Below are 18518 nucleotides of genomic sequence, written 5' to 3'. Positions count from 1 at the left end.
AATGATTCAGATTTTTGCGTGTAATATGTGTGGAGCAGTGTGGCCGAGCGGTTAGAGTTTTCAACTCTGGGAAGTCAGGTCGTGGGTTCGAACCCCATACATTACCGTAGTGTCCTCTGGCAAAACACTTATCCTCATTGCCTCTCTCCACCCAGGAGTAAATGGGTACCTAGCCTGATAGATGACTCCTGAGCGCTTGTTAGCGCTCGATGTGACTGATACATTAGAGAGTATCAAATGACTGGGGTAATAATACCAAAAACTGTAAAGCACTCTGTGCAGCTTTGCTGGATTTAGCGCTTTATAAGACACATATTATTATTATTTATTCAGACCTGCCAAACGTTACGGTTTCGCCGTAATACGTTACGTTTGGTATGTCGATAATACAGCGTTTTCCGATCAGAATGAAAAAAATACAGTGGAAAAAATAAAATGTTACGTTGTTCTGTTTTGGTTCTATAAAACACAATTGAACTGTAAACATGTTACGATGTTCGGTTTTATGTCTAATAAATTACGTGTTTGAGTTCGTCAGCGGCGATAGAAATATTTAATAGCACAATCCCCAGCCGACATGTGACGCCACCTGCTTATCATTTATCGGTGTGTGTACTGTGGCAAGTTTCTTCGGATAACAGAAGTAGGCCATGTTTGGTTCTGTTTCTGTAAAATCTGTAGTAAGGAAAATGGACGATAGTAACTAGGCCTATAGTGAATCGGAAATCGTTGCTCTATCGGCTGATGATGAAGCCGCCGCCTGTTCCCAGAAGAGATGCAGGCTCCAGAAATTTAAACCAGACTATCGAAGTTAAATACCCGTGCGTTACCAAATCCGTGTTATTGCAGGATACCAGTGCTGTTACGGGGAAACTACAATACGTTACGGGCTAATTTGGAAAGTACATTCAGACATTTTGGTACCATTGTGTAATCTGTCAAACTGGTGATGTTACTGAGGAACTCCTATAGGCCTATGTTACTGGCAATATTCAGAATTGTTCAGACATAGTCAAACTCAATGTTGGCAGGTCTGTTTATTTATAATCAAGGGTTCATTCTAAATTGGTCTGTTCCAAAAATGGACAAAATTAGAATGGACTAACTTAGCGTGTGAATACAGCTGATATCTTTACACTTAACTGTGTATTGGTGATATTTTTTGCAGGGTAAAAGATTGAATTCAGCTCATCGTAAAGAAGATGTGAAAGTGATATTAGGATCAAGTAATTGTAACGTTAGTAGTTTAACCGAAGATGAACTTAAGTGTGAACCGCTGAATCGACCAGTCCAGATTAGCGAAAATGAACCTCGTCAAAAAGTTGAGGTGAGTCGAATTCCTGGCAGATTGAATAATTGGAGTCATTACAGTTGATCCAGATTGTTGGTATATGCTCAATACGAAGGCCCCATTTCCATTTGGAAAAATTGAATAATCACTAATGAAATCCTGGGGGAAAAGTTTTTCTATTTTTTCTGGCAATTTTGAATTAATATAGGCCTTACTGTGGGAACCAGGGGGTAATAATTCATCATGTTCATTTTCAGCCCACTTGTGACTTAAGTACGGGCTATTTTGCATTCACTTTTCATCCGTCTGTACGTCCAACTAAATGGAATCCTGTTAATTTTGGGAAGTTTTGAAAATGCTTCAACCGACCGTCTTGATATGTGGTTTACACATGTATCTATCCTAATGTCTATTTATTAATTGATGAGACCTGTTTTTCTGGGATATTTTGCTTACTTTTTGGGGTACATACCTCATTTAGGTCTTAACAGAATGCCAAAAATCGCGGACAACAACTGAATATCCGATATATTTCCAGTTCTGTACCAATTAGATGGATTGGCAAAAAGACTCCTTAAGTCCAATTGAATGCAAGAGAAAATCCTCCATTTTGTCAAATTTCTTGAATTTTTACATTGTCACCTTGCCTACGAAATGAAGTTATTTTTCTTGTGGGGTCTCAACAACTAAATCAGGGTGGCGTAGGCATGGTAACAATGTTCAAATCCAAGAAATTTGACAAAATGGAGGATTTTCTCTCTCATTCAACTGGACTTAAGGAGTCTTTTTGCCAATCCATCTAATTGGTACAGAACTGGAAATATATCGGATATTCAGTTGTTTTCCGCGATTTTTGGCATTCTGTTAAGACATAAATGAGGTATGTACCCCAAAAAGTAAGCAAAATATCCCAGAAAAACAGGTCTCATCAATTAATAAATAGACATTAATGTCTATTTCAACCTGACTTGAGAGCATTCCGGATGGCCTAGCTCAATCAGTTTTGGTAGTACATACCTGATAGAAGTCTTATTAGGACCAGAAAGGACAGGCAGTCAACCTAAATCATCAGTTTTTAATCCATTTGAAACTGTATTGAAGGATATCCAAAAAGTCTTCACTGAAAGGGGTTAAATGAAGAGAAGTGACTCCATGATTTGAAAGTTTAACAATATGTTTCCATGCCTACGTACCAAACTTCAGTTGGTAGGCATGGAGACATATTGTTAAACTTTCAAATCATGGAGTCTCTTTTCTCTCAGGAACCCCTCTCAATGCAGATTTTTTGGATATCCTTCAATACAGTTTAAAGTGGATTAAAAAATATTTTAGTTAAGCTGCCAATGCATTCTGTTCCTAATAAGACTTCTATCAGGTAGTTACTACCAAAACTGACTGAGCTTGGCCACCCGGAATGCTCTCAAGTCAGGTTGAAATAGACATTAGACACATACACCTTCAGCCCAAAAAAATTGTAGCTTATGACATGTTCTATAATTGTAGCGAGTTTCAAGGTCATTGGATTTTGTACATGGTCACCAGGGGGCGTTGAATGGCGAACTAACTCTGTATTACCTTATCATATTAGTACCTTGGCATATTTTGTTACCACAATCAATTGCAAAATTGTAGGTCATCGCATGTTTTATGATTGTGGCCAGTTTCAAGGTCACTGGTTCAAATATACCTTTGCCGGGGGGGTGCTGAATATTGACATTGTCAGATTGTTGAGCGTTTCAAACCACTTCCCAAGTTGGCGTGGTGTCCCTGGACCCCTATTTTAGAATTTTCAAATTGTCTCCAGCACTTTCGGGTATTAATTAGTTAGCACTGAATGGTTAACAGAGGTATAAAATTTTCTTGGTATGTTTTGTTTTAGGTTCACGTTGGCAATCTGATATTCGATATCGGTTATCTCCGGTATACGTCCGTACTTCCGGCGAGTACCTGGCTGGTACCGTTATTCGTGTGTTTACTCATCGCCCTGTTACTCATGGTCATAATCGGATTGTTGATGCGTCAGCGGCGACGACAGAAATGGCCGTTCAGTAAACCCCGGTCGCCGTCAGGTATGGCCGTTACTTATCACGCTGCACACTCATCGCATCGCATAGACAGTAACGATAACGGTAAGAGCTTTCTAACAACGGACGCTGTCACGCGTAAAACAACATAGCATTGAATTCAACGAGAGAAATTCCACAATAACGAAGCCAAGATTGAAAAATTCTATATCAGAATGATTATATTTGAGGAGCGACGTTTCGGCTAACAACTGTCAGCCATCATCAGGCGTACTGAAACGCCAAAACGTCACTCCTCAAATACAATCATTCTGATACAGAATTTTTCAATCTTGGCTTCGTTATTGTGGGATTTCTCTCGTCATCATCATACACGGATATTGTATCTTCTCGTCTAATTGAATTCAAATTTCTAACCTCCGCGAGGGCGAATTTCAGTTTTCGTAGTTAGTCGGCTAGTGATCGCAACTGATAATGGAACTCACTATATTAACATATTTCACAGTGGTGGCCATCTTGGATCTTGGAACTAAGTCAGAACTCCAGAGATCATGCTCAGATTGCCTATTTCTGGACTACAGTTCCGACTAACTGACATTCCGATTCACTTAGTGTTCGCAAATATTCGACTAACTCCGATAACTGAAGTTCGCCCTGGCTGTCGACATTCCATAACTGAACCACTACAAGCTGTTTAACTGAAGACCATGTAATATCCTTGAAACACAAAGTTAAAACTAGAAGAGCCCCTGCTCACGAGTGACGGATCAGCAGTTGAGCTGTAGTAGATTTTACAAGCGTTTACAATATTTACGATACAAGCTTTACAGAATACAATAAACATACGATTTACAGGTACACCTCTTTACAATAACACAGAATACAATTAAGTCTCTACTGCTATTTTTACTGTGTCACCATCTACATGGTCATCTCAAAATGATAAAAACACTCCAATCAACATCATTCTCATATCTGTTGTGGTCACGTCTATATAGTTTGTAGATTTATGTGACTGCTATAGTATACTCACTAGTAGCCTTCTCATATGAGGTTAAGTCCATGAATGGTTTTATGACCAGTATTATTTCTTTTTAAAGTACCTTAAACCAGTCCGAGCCATATCGCAGTGACTATGATTGAATATGCTCTCTTGTTGTTTTACGTGTGACAGCTCTACATGCTAACTTTCGCGTAGATATTTGTATAACGTTGATCTTTGTTTTATTAACAAAAACTCTATAATTCATGGCCCAGTTTAACGATGGTAGCCTATAGATGTGGCTGGTGAATTTGACTCAAATGCTATGACTCAACAGTCAATGTTGGTTCCTTTTCAGCCTAAGATTTTGGGTGCCACAACTGTGGAACGGAACTGTATTTTGAATATTGTTACTGAATATGTTATCAGGGCCAGCATATAAATCTTTTTTTTAATAATGTCATGTATATCATTCTATTATTGGTTTAATGCATTTTTTGGATGTAATTATGTCATAGTAATCCTGGTTAACACTAATTCTCAATATCGCTACGATAACCACTAGGACCAGGTTAAAAACTAAAACCTCTACATAAGGGTAACCAACCCTAGGTTAAATCCTGAAATATCTGACTGCTTTTTTTCGTGGTGGGTTATGTTTATACATGTACGAGATCCACGTCTAGCTGATAAATACCAGTATGTATTATTTTTCAGGTGAGTTCTCACATTTATTGGATGACGTCGGTAGACACCGCGGTACACGCAGTCTCTGTGCCAACTTAATTCTATTTAACAGAATACGGATTCTAGTATTCTATGAAACTCAGTAATTATCGCTTGTTCGTATGATTGTGTGTTGTATTTTCAGTGTCTCCATCATCAAAGCTTCAATTTTTTCCTTTCAGTTTTGTTTTTAGTTTTCAGTATTGTTGTTTAGCGCATGAGTTGAGTTTTTGAATCATATGATGCCAGCTGTTTTTATGTTCCATACACCCTCCATTGGCTTGGTATATAGAACTAATGATTATTTTTCATTTTTTGCATGTATTCCTAAATCACGGTAGTATATTGTCGGATGGAGAATAGTTTTTCCTGAGATGTTTCCTGAGCTGTGTTCACATTATCGCTGGTTAGTTCGTTCTAACTTTGCCAGTATTTGGAACGGACCAATTTAAAACGGACTAAATCAATGCGGTGCATTCATTCAAGTTTTTAAATCAGCTGTTATCTCTAGTCCAGCTTGACACAATGCTATGATTGATATGCCATAAAAGAAAAGTTTCTACTCACACAGAGAGATGTCGTCTTTTCTAAAATTGAGAATGGACCTGCAATGCTCTTTTTGGTCGGTCAAAAAAGTCCATTCTGAAACGGAACAGACCAGTTTAGAGCAGACTTTTTGCTAGTATGAATGCTTGGTCTGTTCTGAATAAGAGCGAACTAAATTTAAAACGTTTTCAATTATATAGTGTGAACGCGGCAAGAAAGTTCAATATACAGGTAGAGCTAAATTATTCCGATCCCCTTTGCAAGGATTTGAACTTATGGTGAAGACCGCTTGTGTGTAAATTCCTGCCATTATGTATTTACGCTGAACTGATGGATACCGTTTACTAGATTAACAATTTACGATTGGCAAATGGAAGCCTGGCGCACACCGTATAGAATAAACATGAAACTTAAATATCATTTTCATTGCAGTCTGCTAAAGAGGAGCTATACAAGAATATACAATAGCCAATCATTAGTAACGAGCCGATCACATGACTGATCAAAATAAGCGTCATTATCAAGTATTATCAAGTGATACAATTGCCTTCCTTATCACTATGTGGCGCTGTAGGTCGTTTCGCTGTGCCATCTAAACATCCGAACACAATCATTTCGTATTTCGAGGTTTTTCATTAGGCTTGATTACCGGTGTATCATAGTGAATATGTATCCAGTCTGCTGTTGCCTCAGCATTTAATACAACCTTGATTACTTAATTCACAAAATGTTTCTTATCTCTTATGAGTTGAAATTGTTGGTTTCTTGATTCAAATTCTGCATTACGATAGAAATATGTAGCTGGTACCTCAGTTCCACTAATGCTTGCAGTTTTTCACTTAACCCCGTTGGTCTTTGGAAACTCAAACTAGATGCATGTTTATCGTATGTTTATTGTGTTACAGTGTATGGTCCCCCTCATCCGCCGATGGCTATGGCAATGGCAGTACCTAGATATACCGTAGATGATGAAACGATGATGTTAATTAGTGATGCTCGTTTAGTTATTGATCAAAGTGAATTAATTGTCGCTGAAACTATTGGACAAGGTTCGCATTCTTAATAAATCAGTGCATATTACATAGGCCTGCCACTGGTAATGATGGTTCACTTTGAACAAAATCATTTCCCCTACCCCTCTACCCTTTCAGTGTGGCTGGCTTAGTTTTGTACCCATATATATATACATATATATTGGTACCTAGGCATATTTTGTAACCACAATTGCAGAATTATGTGATATATTAGTAACTTACAATGCAGTAGAAGCACTATAGCGAAAGTCAGCACTGAAAGGGTTAATCCAACTCTACCTTCTTTTAACCTATACTTGCTGAGACACAGAAATCATTTTCAATTTTTCAAACGTCCGAAATTTGGATTGAGAATAACAATAACTTTTGCCTTCGTTTCTAACTTTAGGACATTTTGGTTTAGTTAAACGAGGAACTTTGATTCGACCGGATAAAAAGGTCGACATCGAAGTGGCGCTAAAAACAATGATTTGTAAGTACATAATTTTTATCTGGTCACTGTTATTTTCAGATTCTGTTAATACCTATATGAATTTATGAACATGAGTACCATTGAAGGGGTCTTTGGTGCCAGTCTATATAGCGTTAGCATACATTTATCAATATTTTGTAGGTCGTAAAGATGATGACCAGGATGTAAATGATTTCATACGTGAAGCATTGATCATGAAAGATTTTCATCATGAAAACGTATTGAGTTTGATCGGTATTTGCTTGAATAAGGAAGTGATGCCTTTAGTTGTGCTACCATTTATGAAACATGGAGACCTGTTATCTTACATCAGAGATGAAAATAATGTGAGTAATAGAGTATTACCATATGTATCAGCACTCATCTATTTGTGGTTACCTCAATCAGCTGCAAAATTGTAGTTCATGACATTCTATGATGGTGGTGAGGTTGAAGGTCATTAGTTTCTGTATTTGTTCGCCAAGGGGGCATTGATTTATGTAATAACACATCCTCCCCTGGCAGGAATTCGAACCTGATAACATCGAGATTGCCACGGTACAAAACCCTGCCACACTAGACTGAATGCACAGCTAAATGCGCAGCTTAGGTTATGTCATTATTAGCCAATCAGAAATCCCGTGTTTTCCCATTTATAGTTCTTCCGTGAAATTTCCCTCAGCGATTATACGAGTTATCTGATTAATGCCGCAAGTTTTTTTTGCGGCAAAGCTGCGCATGTACCTGTACGCCCGGTCTACTGTGGCAGGGGTTCGTGCTGTGGCTGAGTGTAGCGATGCCATAAGTTCGAATCCCTGCCTAGGGAGGATGGTAATAACATGGTTTTTCTATACATTCATATTGATACCTTGATATATTTTGTAACCAGAATCAATAGCAAAATTGTAGCTAATGGGCATGTACTATGGTTGTTCCAAGTTTCAAGGTCAATGATTACAGTATTCATTCACCAGGGGGCGTTAAATATTAGAATTGTTGAATTATCTAGGATTCACCAAGTGGGCATGCATGGAATCCATGGATCCCTATTTCCGAAATAGAATGTTGAGTCTTTCAATTTGCGTCTTAATAGCTGAAACCGACGTTATTATTATTACAGTGTCCGACAGTGAAAGATTTGATCAATTTCGGTGTTCAGATCGCTCACGGAATGGAATATTTATCTAGTCTGAAGTTTGTACATCGCGATTTAGCCGCACGTAACTGTATGTAAGTATATCAACCCCCTGTACGGGTTCCACCACAGTCAATTAACATTTGCCTCTAAGTAACAAACTATATATAGTTAAGTTATACTCGCTTCAACGCATTAGTTGCCATCAAAGTATTTATATACAAACGGAAGTGTACTATATTTTGTCATCTAGTTTTTAGTACCCATTAGTATTTCCAACTAAATGTACTAAGTATAAGTCATCATTTGGAAAGTCATCAATATGGTGAAGGTCCTAACTATGATGACTTATTTGATTTACTGTTTGATTTGGATATACCACCATTGAACTAAAACACATCGAGTTATTTGTAGAAATAGTTCCAATGTCTTGAACTGCCTAAGATTGGACAATTTTCCAACCAGTAGGCCAAAAAAATTTACCATTGGATTCAGACAGATTTTAATTTTGGCACCCACTCAACCATAGAACGAATTTGCCCCAGTTTTGATTTTGAACTTCAAAATCTTCAATTATACTATAGCCACGATCACACAAGCATTTTTGGCCCAACCAGTAATGTTGGACCAGGCCCTAGCCAAATTTTAGCTCAGTTCCGCTACCGTACTAAGATCCGGTCCCGTGTGTCTACTGTATGTACACTTGATTTTGGCTGTTTAATGAATGTCAGTTGCAGTGTGATATCAGAATTAAAAGAAAGGCTTAGTCAGTGCATCTGTATATTTCATAGGTTGGACGATATGATGACCGTAAAAGTAGCAGATTTCGGTTTATCCAGAGATATTTATGAACAATCCTATTATAAGATTGGAGAAAAGAAGGGAAAATTGCCGGTGCGATGGATGGCCCCGGAAAGTTTCGAGAAAAATATATTCGATATGAAAACCGATGTGGTGAGTGATAGATTTTCAATAACTCAGTCAAGAGTCACTATTCAAAAACGTGACTGAAATATCAATCAATCAGCACCTTTCCAGGAAACTATATTTTCATCGAGTACTGTACCCTTTCCTATGGTTTTTGCCAATATTTTCTAAATTTGGATTCATCGCCAATGGTTTTTCTATACGACCCGGCACTGCGGTATTGCATTTAGCCACCGGTGAAATTCGCCATCTTTATTCTTGGCGCTCTTGCTCATGAATACAAATTTAAAAATTGTCATTTCATAGACTCGATAATGATACCGGTACTGCAGGTTACACTTGGTTGGTTTTATTCTAGCAATGTGATATGGGCGGTTTTGATAGAAGAAGTACCAGGCACTGTTATGCAACGATGCTTGTCATTCTCACGTTGGAAATGGCGTGACAATCAGTTAAATTTTGTCAGAACAAACACGCATCTGTTAAAATCACTATCGTCAAACGCTTTATTGAATTAGCGTTTGATTTTCGAATTTGTCGATTTTCAAAATGTTATACAGTGAACCCCCGATATACCGCCCTCCCATATACCGCCACCCCCGCCTAGCGCCAGGTTTCTCAATGAGCATCCCAATACAAATACATAGTGAAACTCCCCGATATACTGCCATACTCTCTATACCGCCAAAATTGTTCTGCACCGATGTGGGCGGTATATCGGGGGTTGACTTTAGCTGTTACAAACTGTTCTAAGAATCATGAGATGCCAATTTATGGACGACTTGCCAACACTAGGACTTAATAAAACAGTTCTTATTTTAGTTTGAAATTTTGTTTTCAGTCACAATGATTAATTAAGCCATTTGTTAATGTGTATTTCAGTGGTCGTATGGAGTTGTACTATGGGAGTTGATTACTCGAGGAGTCACGCCGTATCCCGGAGTAGACAATTGGGACATACTGAAATATTTGAAAGAGGGGAGGATTTTACCTCAACCGGCTTACTGTCCCGATCAGCTGTAAGTATTCCGTTTCAATCAGTAGAGAAATGAGCCTTATTATCGTACAGTAGACTCTGCCTAAACGGGAACAGGTGCATCGGTAACCCGTTTAATTCAGTGAATTAAAACTAAGATTTCCGTTTACTACTGTTTTTCAATACATAAACATAGCCTGGTCCGTTATCATTCTATTCGGTAATTTACCTCACCCAGGTAAATTTTGACATGATTTCCGTTCATTTTGCCCCTAAACCGGTAAACTACACCTACAATACTATCCATCTTTCTTTTCAATGATTTATATTAAGCCCTATGTCACTATTACTGCACACTCGTGACTTAAATCGCCCATTGTTTTCATTACAAAAGTGCATCATGAGTGAACTGAAGTTGAGGAAAGTGTCGCATAATGTAAGAGAACGTAAAACGTTAAGTCTACATGAAAGGACTTATTCAGTTGTTGTGCTTCAAAACGGTAACCGACTAATTTGGTAGAAAAATGAAGATCCCAACTTTACCGGTTTAGGCACAGTCTACTGTGATTTCAATAACCGCATTTAAAGACATCAGGATTATTGATTTATAATTTATGCCTGAATCTTGAGGCCCCCTGTGTAAAAGCAAGCATATTTTCCTTCAGTATGTCTAAACACGGATAAAATCCTAGATTAGTGGGTGGTTTCGGGGGCCACGACCCCTGCCTTCTCACTAAGGTTGAGTTTCACATCAGCTCCTTACAAACTCCAAACTGGTGGTTTACACATACGCTCAGCATGGTCTATTAAATCTGTTGATTAATTAATCGTCGATAATTTTCATTTCAGGTATAACGTAATGCACATGTGCTGGACGAGGAATCCCGATAAACGTTTGAGTTTCAGAGATTTAGTACACGAAGTACAGGATGTGATAAACGTGCTCGAACAGCCGCAAAGAAGTGCGTCGGAATCGGCTCGCGTCGCTACGTATTACAACGTGCCTACTACGCAAACTTATATTTATAGTAATAGTGAACGAGACGAACAAGAACCCGTAGTGTGAGCTGAGATGGATTCACGCGTGAGCCATAAACTGTGCCAGCTACAAATTGTATACGAGCCAATGCGTAAGCCGTATACATACTGAGCCATCAGTGAGTTTCATGGAGTAGAAAGTTGCCAAGTCATTACTTCATATTTTGTTGTAATGTAGAAGAGTATAGCCGGTATGGTATTTTTCATGTAAAAAATGTTGTAAAATAGTTCGGTAATCAAGTTGAATATAACTGCTTAAAATTGTGTCAACGGGCATAATAATAACTTGTGATTAGTTGTTTGTTTATGCAAATGAGAATTTTGTAAGAAGGTTCCTAGCCTAGTTAACGGGTAGTATCTCTTTGATTTTAAATCTATGTCAAGGGTTAATGTGTAACCCTAGAATCTAAGTTTGACTCTATTTAAATGTTTTATTGGCAACTGTGCAACAGGGTCCTGGAGTTCAGTTATAACTGGCAGTTGATACATGGGCTAATGTTAAGTAGTTTCAGTCCAAACCCCTGCTTTCCAATTGAAGTTGCACTTTTTCAGAACAGTGATTGTCAGTCTGCAAATTTGATATCTTTCCTCCCCAAATTTTTTCAAAATATTGACTTGGTTAATGGAATCATTTTGCGGAGTGGTCGGCCAGTTTGCCATAAACGTTGTGTGTATTACTATAATCAAACAGTGTATATGAATGTAAGGATGCCCTTTCCGTGTGTCTACACTGCAGTGTCGTGTATATATCAATGATGAACTTTGCCCATGCATCATTAATTGTAATTAGTAATTATCTCTAGTGAAAGTTGGAAGCATGTTGAAATATTAGTAACTGCAATGATACATGCACTATATAGCGGTACGCCATTATACATGTGCAACGCACTGGGGTGGAACTTTACCAAATTTACAAATCGTCTCCAGCACTTAAGGGTAATAATTACTCAGCACTGAAAGGGTTTCAATGTATGAATGTATAGGCCTGAATGTATATCTTAGCCAAAATGTGTTTTTTGTTGCCTGAGAATGAGGATTCTGAGGAATTGTCGGCATTTATCTGACGAACTAGATTCCTCAATTCTTAGCCAAACCCTGAATAGCTCCTCGTAGTCTTCGAATGAATGTACCTGAATAGAATGTATGGATTTATGAATAGAAAATCAGCACAAAAATGGCTTTTTTAACGGAACATATTTTTTATTACGTATACCGAATGTATGTTAAATTTTTACCATGTTTTTACTGTTATTCTTACTTAACCGCATTATAATCTGTTGTTCGATTTTCATGAATATTTCGTTTGTTTAATGAATGATGTGTAAAAGCTACGGAGATGTTTTACGTAAAAGTGAGAGAAAATTTTAGAATGACATATTTGATAGATGGTATATTTATACGATATCGCCTCGGTGAAAATCTGCTGATTTATATGTTCGCTCATTTTGATAATGCTGAAATCATAAATTGGTGCTTTTTGACTTCGTCGTTTGTTGATGGAGTCTTCATAACGGCTCTGGAGACCTGTCCGGAAATAACTTGTTCACGAAACGTCGGATGTACTGGCTTACCTGTACTGGGATACCCCTTCTTTCTGAAGGTTTGATTATTTCAAAATTAAGGTTGGGTACGTGGAGCGAAGATAGTAGCCTAGAAGCCATGTGCAAGATTTTCCCTGGATTAACATGCTTATATTTGAATTTAATGCTTGAATTGTTTTTACTAATGGATATTGTGGATTTGGAAAAGTCGTCTGAGCTCATCTCCTGCTAAATGGCTGGACACAAATATATTCTGGTTGATAACTATGGTCACACACCAGCATTTTCTACCCGTTCCACAAAGGCCTGGGCAAACCATTCATTTAGGTGCCAAATGGATATCCATGGCTGTTTGACACATTTCAGACCACGCCTGTGCCATATTTAAGCATGGGGCAAATTATTCCGGTTATGGCACATTTGATAATGAATGGATGAAACAAGTATCAAACCAACCCCAGTATCCCCTGTATGATATAATGTTATACAGGTATACTTGGGTCGGTTATTCAAGGATGCTTTATGCATTCACTATCAAATGTGACATGCCCCAGTATGTCCTGGTAGTGATAGCAGTCGACTCACACAGTGTCCCCCAAATAAGGCATAGCAGTTATCATTGTAGATAAACATTTACGAAACGGTTTTTATGATGTCATTAAATGGACCACCGCATGTAGGTCGGCATCATTAAGGGACCAAAATCGCTTTCTTTTATGCGTATTTTTACCATATTTTAAGAAAACTGCTATATTTTTCATCAAATTTTTATAATGAAATTGAACAATTTTGTATTTTTAATTGTTTCACTTGGGACCATTAACTTGTGTATTATGTAACTGAAAATTCTTACTTATATGACCCAACTTAGGGTTTACTCGATACAAATAAGCTTATTTGCTTATTCTGTATTCATGACGGCCTTCAAATGATGTACGAGTTGTTACTACTCCGTTCAAGTCGGATCTGATCAACTCAGATAATCGTTTAGGCTAAAGAGATGATACGGCCGCGTCGGAAAAAATCACGCTGAAAATTCGTAGAAATAAAGTGTTCACCAGAGGGGCGTTGAGTATTGAAATCTTCTGTTTGTGGAGCATTTCTAACCACTTGCCAAGTAGGCGTGCTGTTCCCGGACCCCTAGTTATTTGAAAAAAATTACATCAATTTGTTTTTAATAGAAATAATATCCTGCCTGCCTGGTGCAGATCTTTCCACAAATCTGTGTTTTTTAGCCCACTTGGGGCTTAAGTCCCAGCGGTCCTAGTCACTTAGGTGGGTGGAGAAGGTGGAGAAACAAGGTATCATTTTTTTAGCCTGAACTCAGATGTTTGTTGATGTATTTTTTGTTGATGCTATACATATATACGAAATATTTAACATCTAACTCGGATATCACTCAAGCCTGGGCAGATTTAAAGGGGCTTTGGTCAGAATCCTGCCTACTATTTGAGGTAGCCCTTTTCAAGAAGGAGATCGTGAAAACCCGCAAATTTGACACCCGTCTTCCATCCAGGAAATTACGTGTTAACGGATGTATTTCTTCATAAATAACTTACACATAGGGTGGGACCTGCTTGTGGCTCTTTTTCCCAGAAATGCTTTTTGTTCCTTCTGGACCTTAGCCATCCAATCATCCTAGATCCGACCGTGTCAAGTCGGACAAATATTCACTGTCCCAAACGACTTGAGTGGAGTCTACTGTACATGTACCGGTAATGACATTCTTCAGTATAAGCTCAGTTAACAGATGAGATTGAATTGATTTTGTACTTTCTATATTTGCAATATGTTTCTATGTCTTATATGATTTGCTATTTGCTCAAATTTTGATAATCTGACTATTAGTTGATGAAATGCTAGTATAATGTAAATAAATATTTTTATAAATAAATGAATTGGACAACCCGAACTAAGTGGATTAATATTGATATTTTATTGATTTCATATCTCGTGACTTGAGGTGGATGGCTGGTGTCTAGGGTAGATTCGTCGTAAGACAATGCGTACTACATCAAAGCTTGTTGAAAACTTCCCAGAATAACTGGATTCCATCTATGAACAGATGACGGACGAAAAGTAACTGATTTGCCCCAACAATGAGTTAAACACTTCATATCGTACATACGTCATGAAGCAAGACCCAAATAATGTTGTAATGAATTGCACAGCCAGTTGGGCGACTGGTGGCCATATTGAATTTAAGAAATTTCACACTGCAACTAACTGCATGTATAAACGCATGATTGTACAGCGTAAAACCAAGGCAAAATACAGTGAATTCTGTGTAGTCTAATACTGTGGCCGACTGGCGGATTAACATTTAGGTCCTAACAGGCCCGACAAAATCAAAAAGCCATTGGGTCCGACATCCCCGCACACACCCCTCTCCCAAAAAGTAAATAGTAATTTGCTCGTTTTTTTCGAACATCTATTATAATTCATGTCTATGGTGCTACATATAAATCATTTATGCATTAAAGGTAAACGACAACGACATAATCCAGGAGTGAATCCAACTTTCTTTAATTCATGAACGTAGTATGATGAAGATTTATATGGTTACGGTGTAAATGGATGTGGTTATATGTACGGTTTAGTGGTAGTTTCATTGAAGGTCGATTGAGTTCAATCGAAGTTTGAAAGGAGGATAATGTAGAGCCAATAGTTATATGTGTATGAAAGTAGATAGGTGTGTTCAGTTTGAACGGTAGCGCACACTAGTTGTGTGCTGGTGCGCACACTAGATGTCTGCTGGTGCGCACACTGGAGGCAAGTGGATCAGATTACAAGGTGGGAGTTTGGGAGAAAGACGGGAGAGCATTTAGATGCTATATCTAAAATAAAAGGACTAAGAATGGATGGTTAGCGGTTCAGGAGGGAGTAGAATAGAAGTAGCAGAGATTGAACGTTCCAAATAGGGTAAGGTTAGATGCGGGTGAGGTCCATGGTTTAGGGATGTGAGAATTGTGCAAATTAGTCTATAAGTTTAAGGTTTTTGAGTAAGAGGGAGAGGAAGAGAAAGCAGAAAGAATGTAACAATAAGAAGAAAAATAAAAGAAACAGTGTGGTCATACTAGAAGACCTGTTATTTACTTCTTGAGAAGGCAGAAGGCCGAGGTACAACCCAAATAAACAGGTCGGTCACCGAGAGGAACCAACTAGAAAGGGTATCCGTGGTGCAGCCTATCAACAACAACTGGTGGAGAACTTCGTGACACAACAAATGGTGGAGACTTTAGTGCCATTACACTACTATACATTGGTAGCGAAAGCTCGTGCGTCAAATAAACTAGTCAACCTTTAAAGTACTATTCGTCTCGTTGTATTTATTCAAATTAATATACTTAATTAAGATATGAATTAAGTGATACTTATAGTTCACACACCATACTCAGTATATTCGAGTTTTTTATAAATACCATTGCAATAGTTGTTAATTTGTTTCACTTCGCTGAGTTTCATTCGGGTCTGCCAGGCGTGAGCGACCTGAGTGGAATTATGTTTATAGGTTCCAAGATTAGACACCGATTGTTTCACGGAATGGGACATTTTGTAAAGTTGATCCGCGACCGTGGCAGGCAAGGATTGATTCATAAATCGATATATTTTTTTCGCCCCATCAATCGGATCTTCGGCGAAGTTTTCGTATTTCAAAAGTAAGAATCTATCGGGATAAATTCGTCGAATTTGTTCGAAAACCTCGATATCCTGTTGCATTTTCGTACACAAAAACATCGCTTCTTGGACGTAGTCAAAGTCACTGGTGTATTCAATAAATCTACTCCTCGAAATGACGGTTCCGCGCGGATCGCGAACCAGGTAGATAAACAACCAATCAGGATGTTTCTCGGCAAGATGTCGCATAGTTGCCATCTTAGCTCGAATTAATTTTACCGCTCTTATTTTACTTCGTTCGCATTTGGCTGTCAATCCGGACTCGTCGAGACACTTTTCTACGAGATCGGTATCGTAAAGAGGTTTCATACACTTGTACCATTTTGAGAAACTTTCCTTATAGACAGGGTCCCACAGCGGCGCAGGATTGCCTTTGGCTTGTCGGGTTTCTTTGAGAAAAGTCTGACACATTCCCCACGGAGAGCGACAATTCAGCCGCTTATTATTCAATAACGAATAGCAATAATTGGACGCGTTCGAAATCATTTTGTAAGGACTCCTAGAAAAACATTCTCCATATCTTTTGGTGTATGAACTGTATTCGATGAACGGATGGGAGAATATCTCTTTCGGAACGGTTGGATCGTTGAAATTGCAGTTCAGCAACCGATCCAATATCCCGTCGATCAGATCTAGATTTTTATCAATTGTACTGAAATTAAAAGTAATGTTGTAATATAATGTTAAATTCTAGAAGTTTCCTGGTTTGGTCGCACGGTCCACAGGTGGTTAAACAACCCCTGGGTAGTGGTGTTAAGACCTGACTGTACGTACCGGTACATGTGTTCACGATCTATCCCCACCGGGGATATGAAGAATCCATAAATCGATAAGAATAGATTCCCAAATGGTTCGAACCAAAAAAATGCATCTTCATTCGTTTTGAAATTCTGACTTGTAAATGTCGTGCCTCCTCTCATGTAGCCGTATATAACGACTTTAACCGGAAGCTTCCTGGGGGGTATTTGTGGAATAGCAGTAGTCACCGGCAGATCGTCTTCGTGTGCATTTCTATGAGTTAACATACGAATGAATGCTAACAAACCTGGAATACATTGCGTAGAATTTCTGTTCAAGTGTTGATATGAAAAAAGTAGATTTGCCAATGTTATTCTGTAAGAATTTATGTATTTCCCATCAAACGGTTCGTTTTCTCGTTTTGGGCTCTAGGGTAAAATTGTTTTTCGTTCATGTACGTACGTGTCTTTGTACATTTGTGTCAGGTTTTAAGGCCTTTTTATCAATTAATAATAGTAATAGTAATAATGTTTATTTTTATATAGCTTCATTCTCATTACAGAGTCGTACCTCTTTACGTAAAACAGAATAAGCAATAAGATTATATTGTGAAACACTACAGAGCCATCACAACATTTCATTCAAATGAAAATGAGTTTTTAGCCTCTTCTTAAAAACTAATAGGGACTTGCATAGCTAAAAGATTTAGAGTCAATTTTCCTCCTAGGAACTGCTTCACAGATTAATTACTTGGAGTGCCCATTTTACAAGAATAAAAACTGGGAGGGCCAAGGGAAAAAGTGAAAAATGAAATCTTTTTTTTTAATCTAAGGGGTTTTCAAATGCGAGTGAACGGGAAAAAAAATAAAAAGGATTTTTTTATATCATTCGAGTATTTCCCCTTGGAAAGAGTCCACAAAAAATGACAAAGAGAGGGAATATGGAGAAATGAAAACTAACTTTTTGCAAGCCACTTGATCAAAAATCAAGACAGACATGAAAATAGCGCGAGACATTTTCATTCTAATTTCTATCAAAACATTACCGGATAATAAGAGCTTTAAAATAATTCTTGATTCTAAAATTCCTAGGCCATTTCATTCATGATCAATGAGTGAAAATTGTGATAAATTCAAATGATAGGAGAAATGAAAAACCCTATCTATTTGCAAAACACTGGATCAAAAAAAGACACGACGAAAAAGTCATTTTGATGCTTATTTCTATCAAAGGATTTGTGGATTATCTAAGTTTTAACTTGACTCTTAATTTCAAAATGTTACGGCCATTTCGTTCATTCTTTCATTCGTGATTTCAAAAAAAAACCCGCCACCCTTGATGCGATCTGCATATCAAACTGAAATAACTCCACTCGCGGAAAAGGTAAGAGAGCTTGCAGGAAATATTACGTACCGAAAACACTGAACAAAT

The 18518-nt window shown here is 37.9% G+C and overlaps 2 protein-coding genes across 5 annotated transcripts in view; one reads left to right on the top strand and one right to left on the bottom strand.

The window, feature by feature from the left end:
• LOC141902885 (hepatocyte growth factor receptor-like) overlaps positions 1-14586 on the top strand; it is a 38167-nt gene extending 23581 nt beyond the window's left edge. For 3 of the 4 annotated variants that reach the window (XM_074790806.1, XM_074790807.1, XM_074790808.1), the window contains exons 12-20: positions 1169-1327; positions 3171-3420; positions 6475-6618; positions 6992-7075; positions 7217-7401; positions 8175-8284; positions 8981-9143; positions 9999-10135; positions 10942-14586. In XM_074790806.1, the coding sequence (XP_074646907.1) occupies positions 1169-1327; positions 3171-3420; positions 6475-6618; positions 6992-7075; positions 7217-7401; positions 8175-8284; positions 8981-9143; positions 9999-10135; positions 10942-11158 (1449 nt within the window). In that variant the 3' untranslated portion in view covers positions 11159-14586. The remainder of the gene's footprint in view (positions 1-1168; positions 1328-3170; positions 3421-6474; positions 6619-6991; positions 7076-7216; positions 7402-8174; positions 8285-8980; positions 9144-9998; positions 10136-10941) is intronic. The other variant, XM_074790809.1, reaches the window with a different exon arrangement.
• A 1466-nt stretch (positions 14587-16052) lies between these two features.
• On the bottom strand, positions 16053-17163 carry LOC141902191 (carbohydrate sulfotransferase 2-like). Its single transcript, XM_074789832.1, has 2 exons — positions 17124-17163; positions 16053-17001 (listed from the first exon to the last, which is right to left on the bottom strand). Exons 1-2 carry the CDS (start codon positions 17129-17131, stop codon positions 16053-16055), a joined length of 957 nt encoding a protein of 318 aa, XP_074645933.1. The 5' UTR covers positions 17132-17163.
• Positions 17164-18518: the final 1355 nt, after the last annotated feature.

Source organism: Tubulanus polymorphus, chromosome 3 (genome assembly GCF_964204645.1).
Source record: "Tubulanus polymorphus chromosome 3, tnTubPoly1.2, whole genome shotgun sequence".
In the NCBI taxonomy this organism is placed as follows: Eukaryota; Metazoa; Nemertea; class Palaeonemertea; order Tubulaniformes; family Tubulanidae; genus Tubulanus; species Tubulanus polymorphus.
Note: the sequence above shows the minus strand (reverse complement) of the source record. Positions and strands in the feature narration are given on the sequence as shown.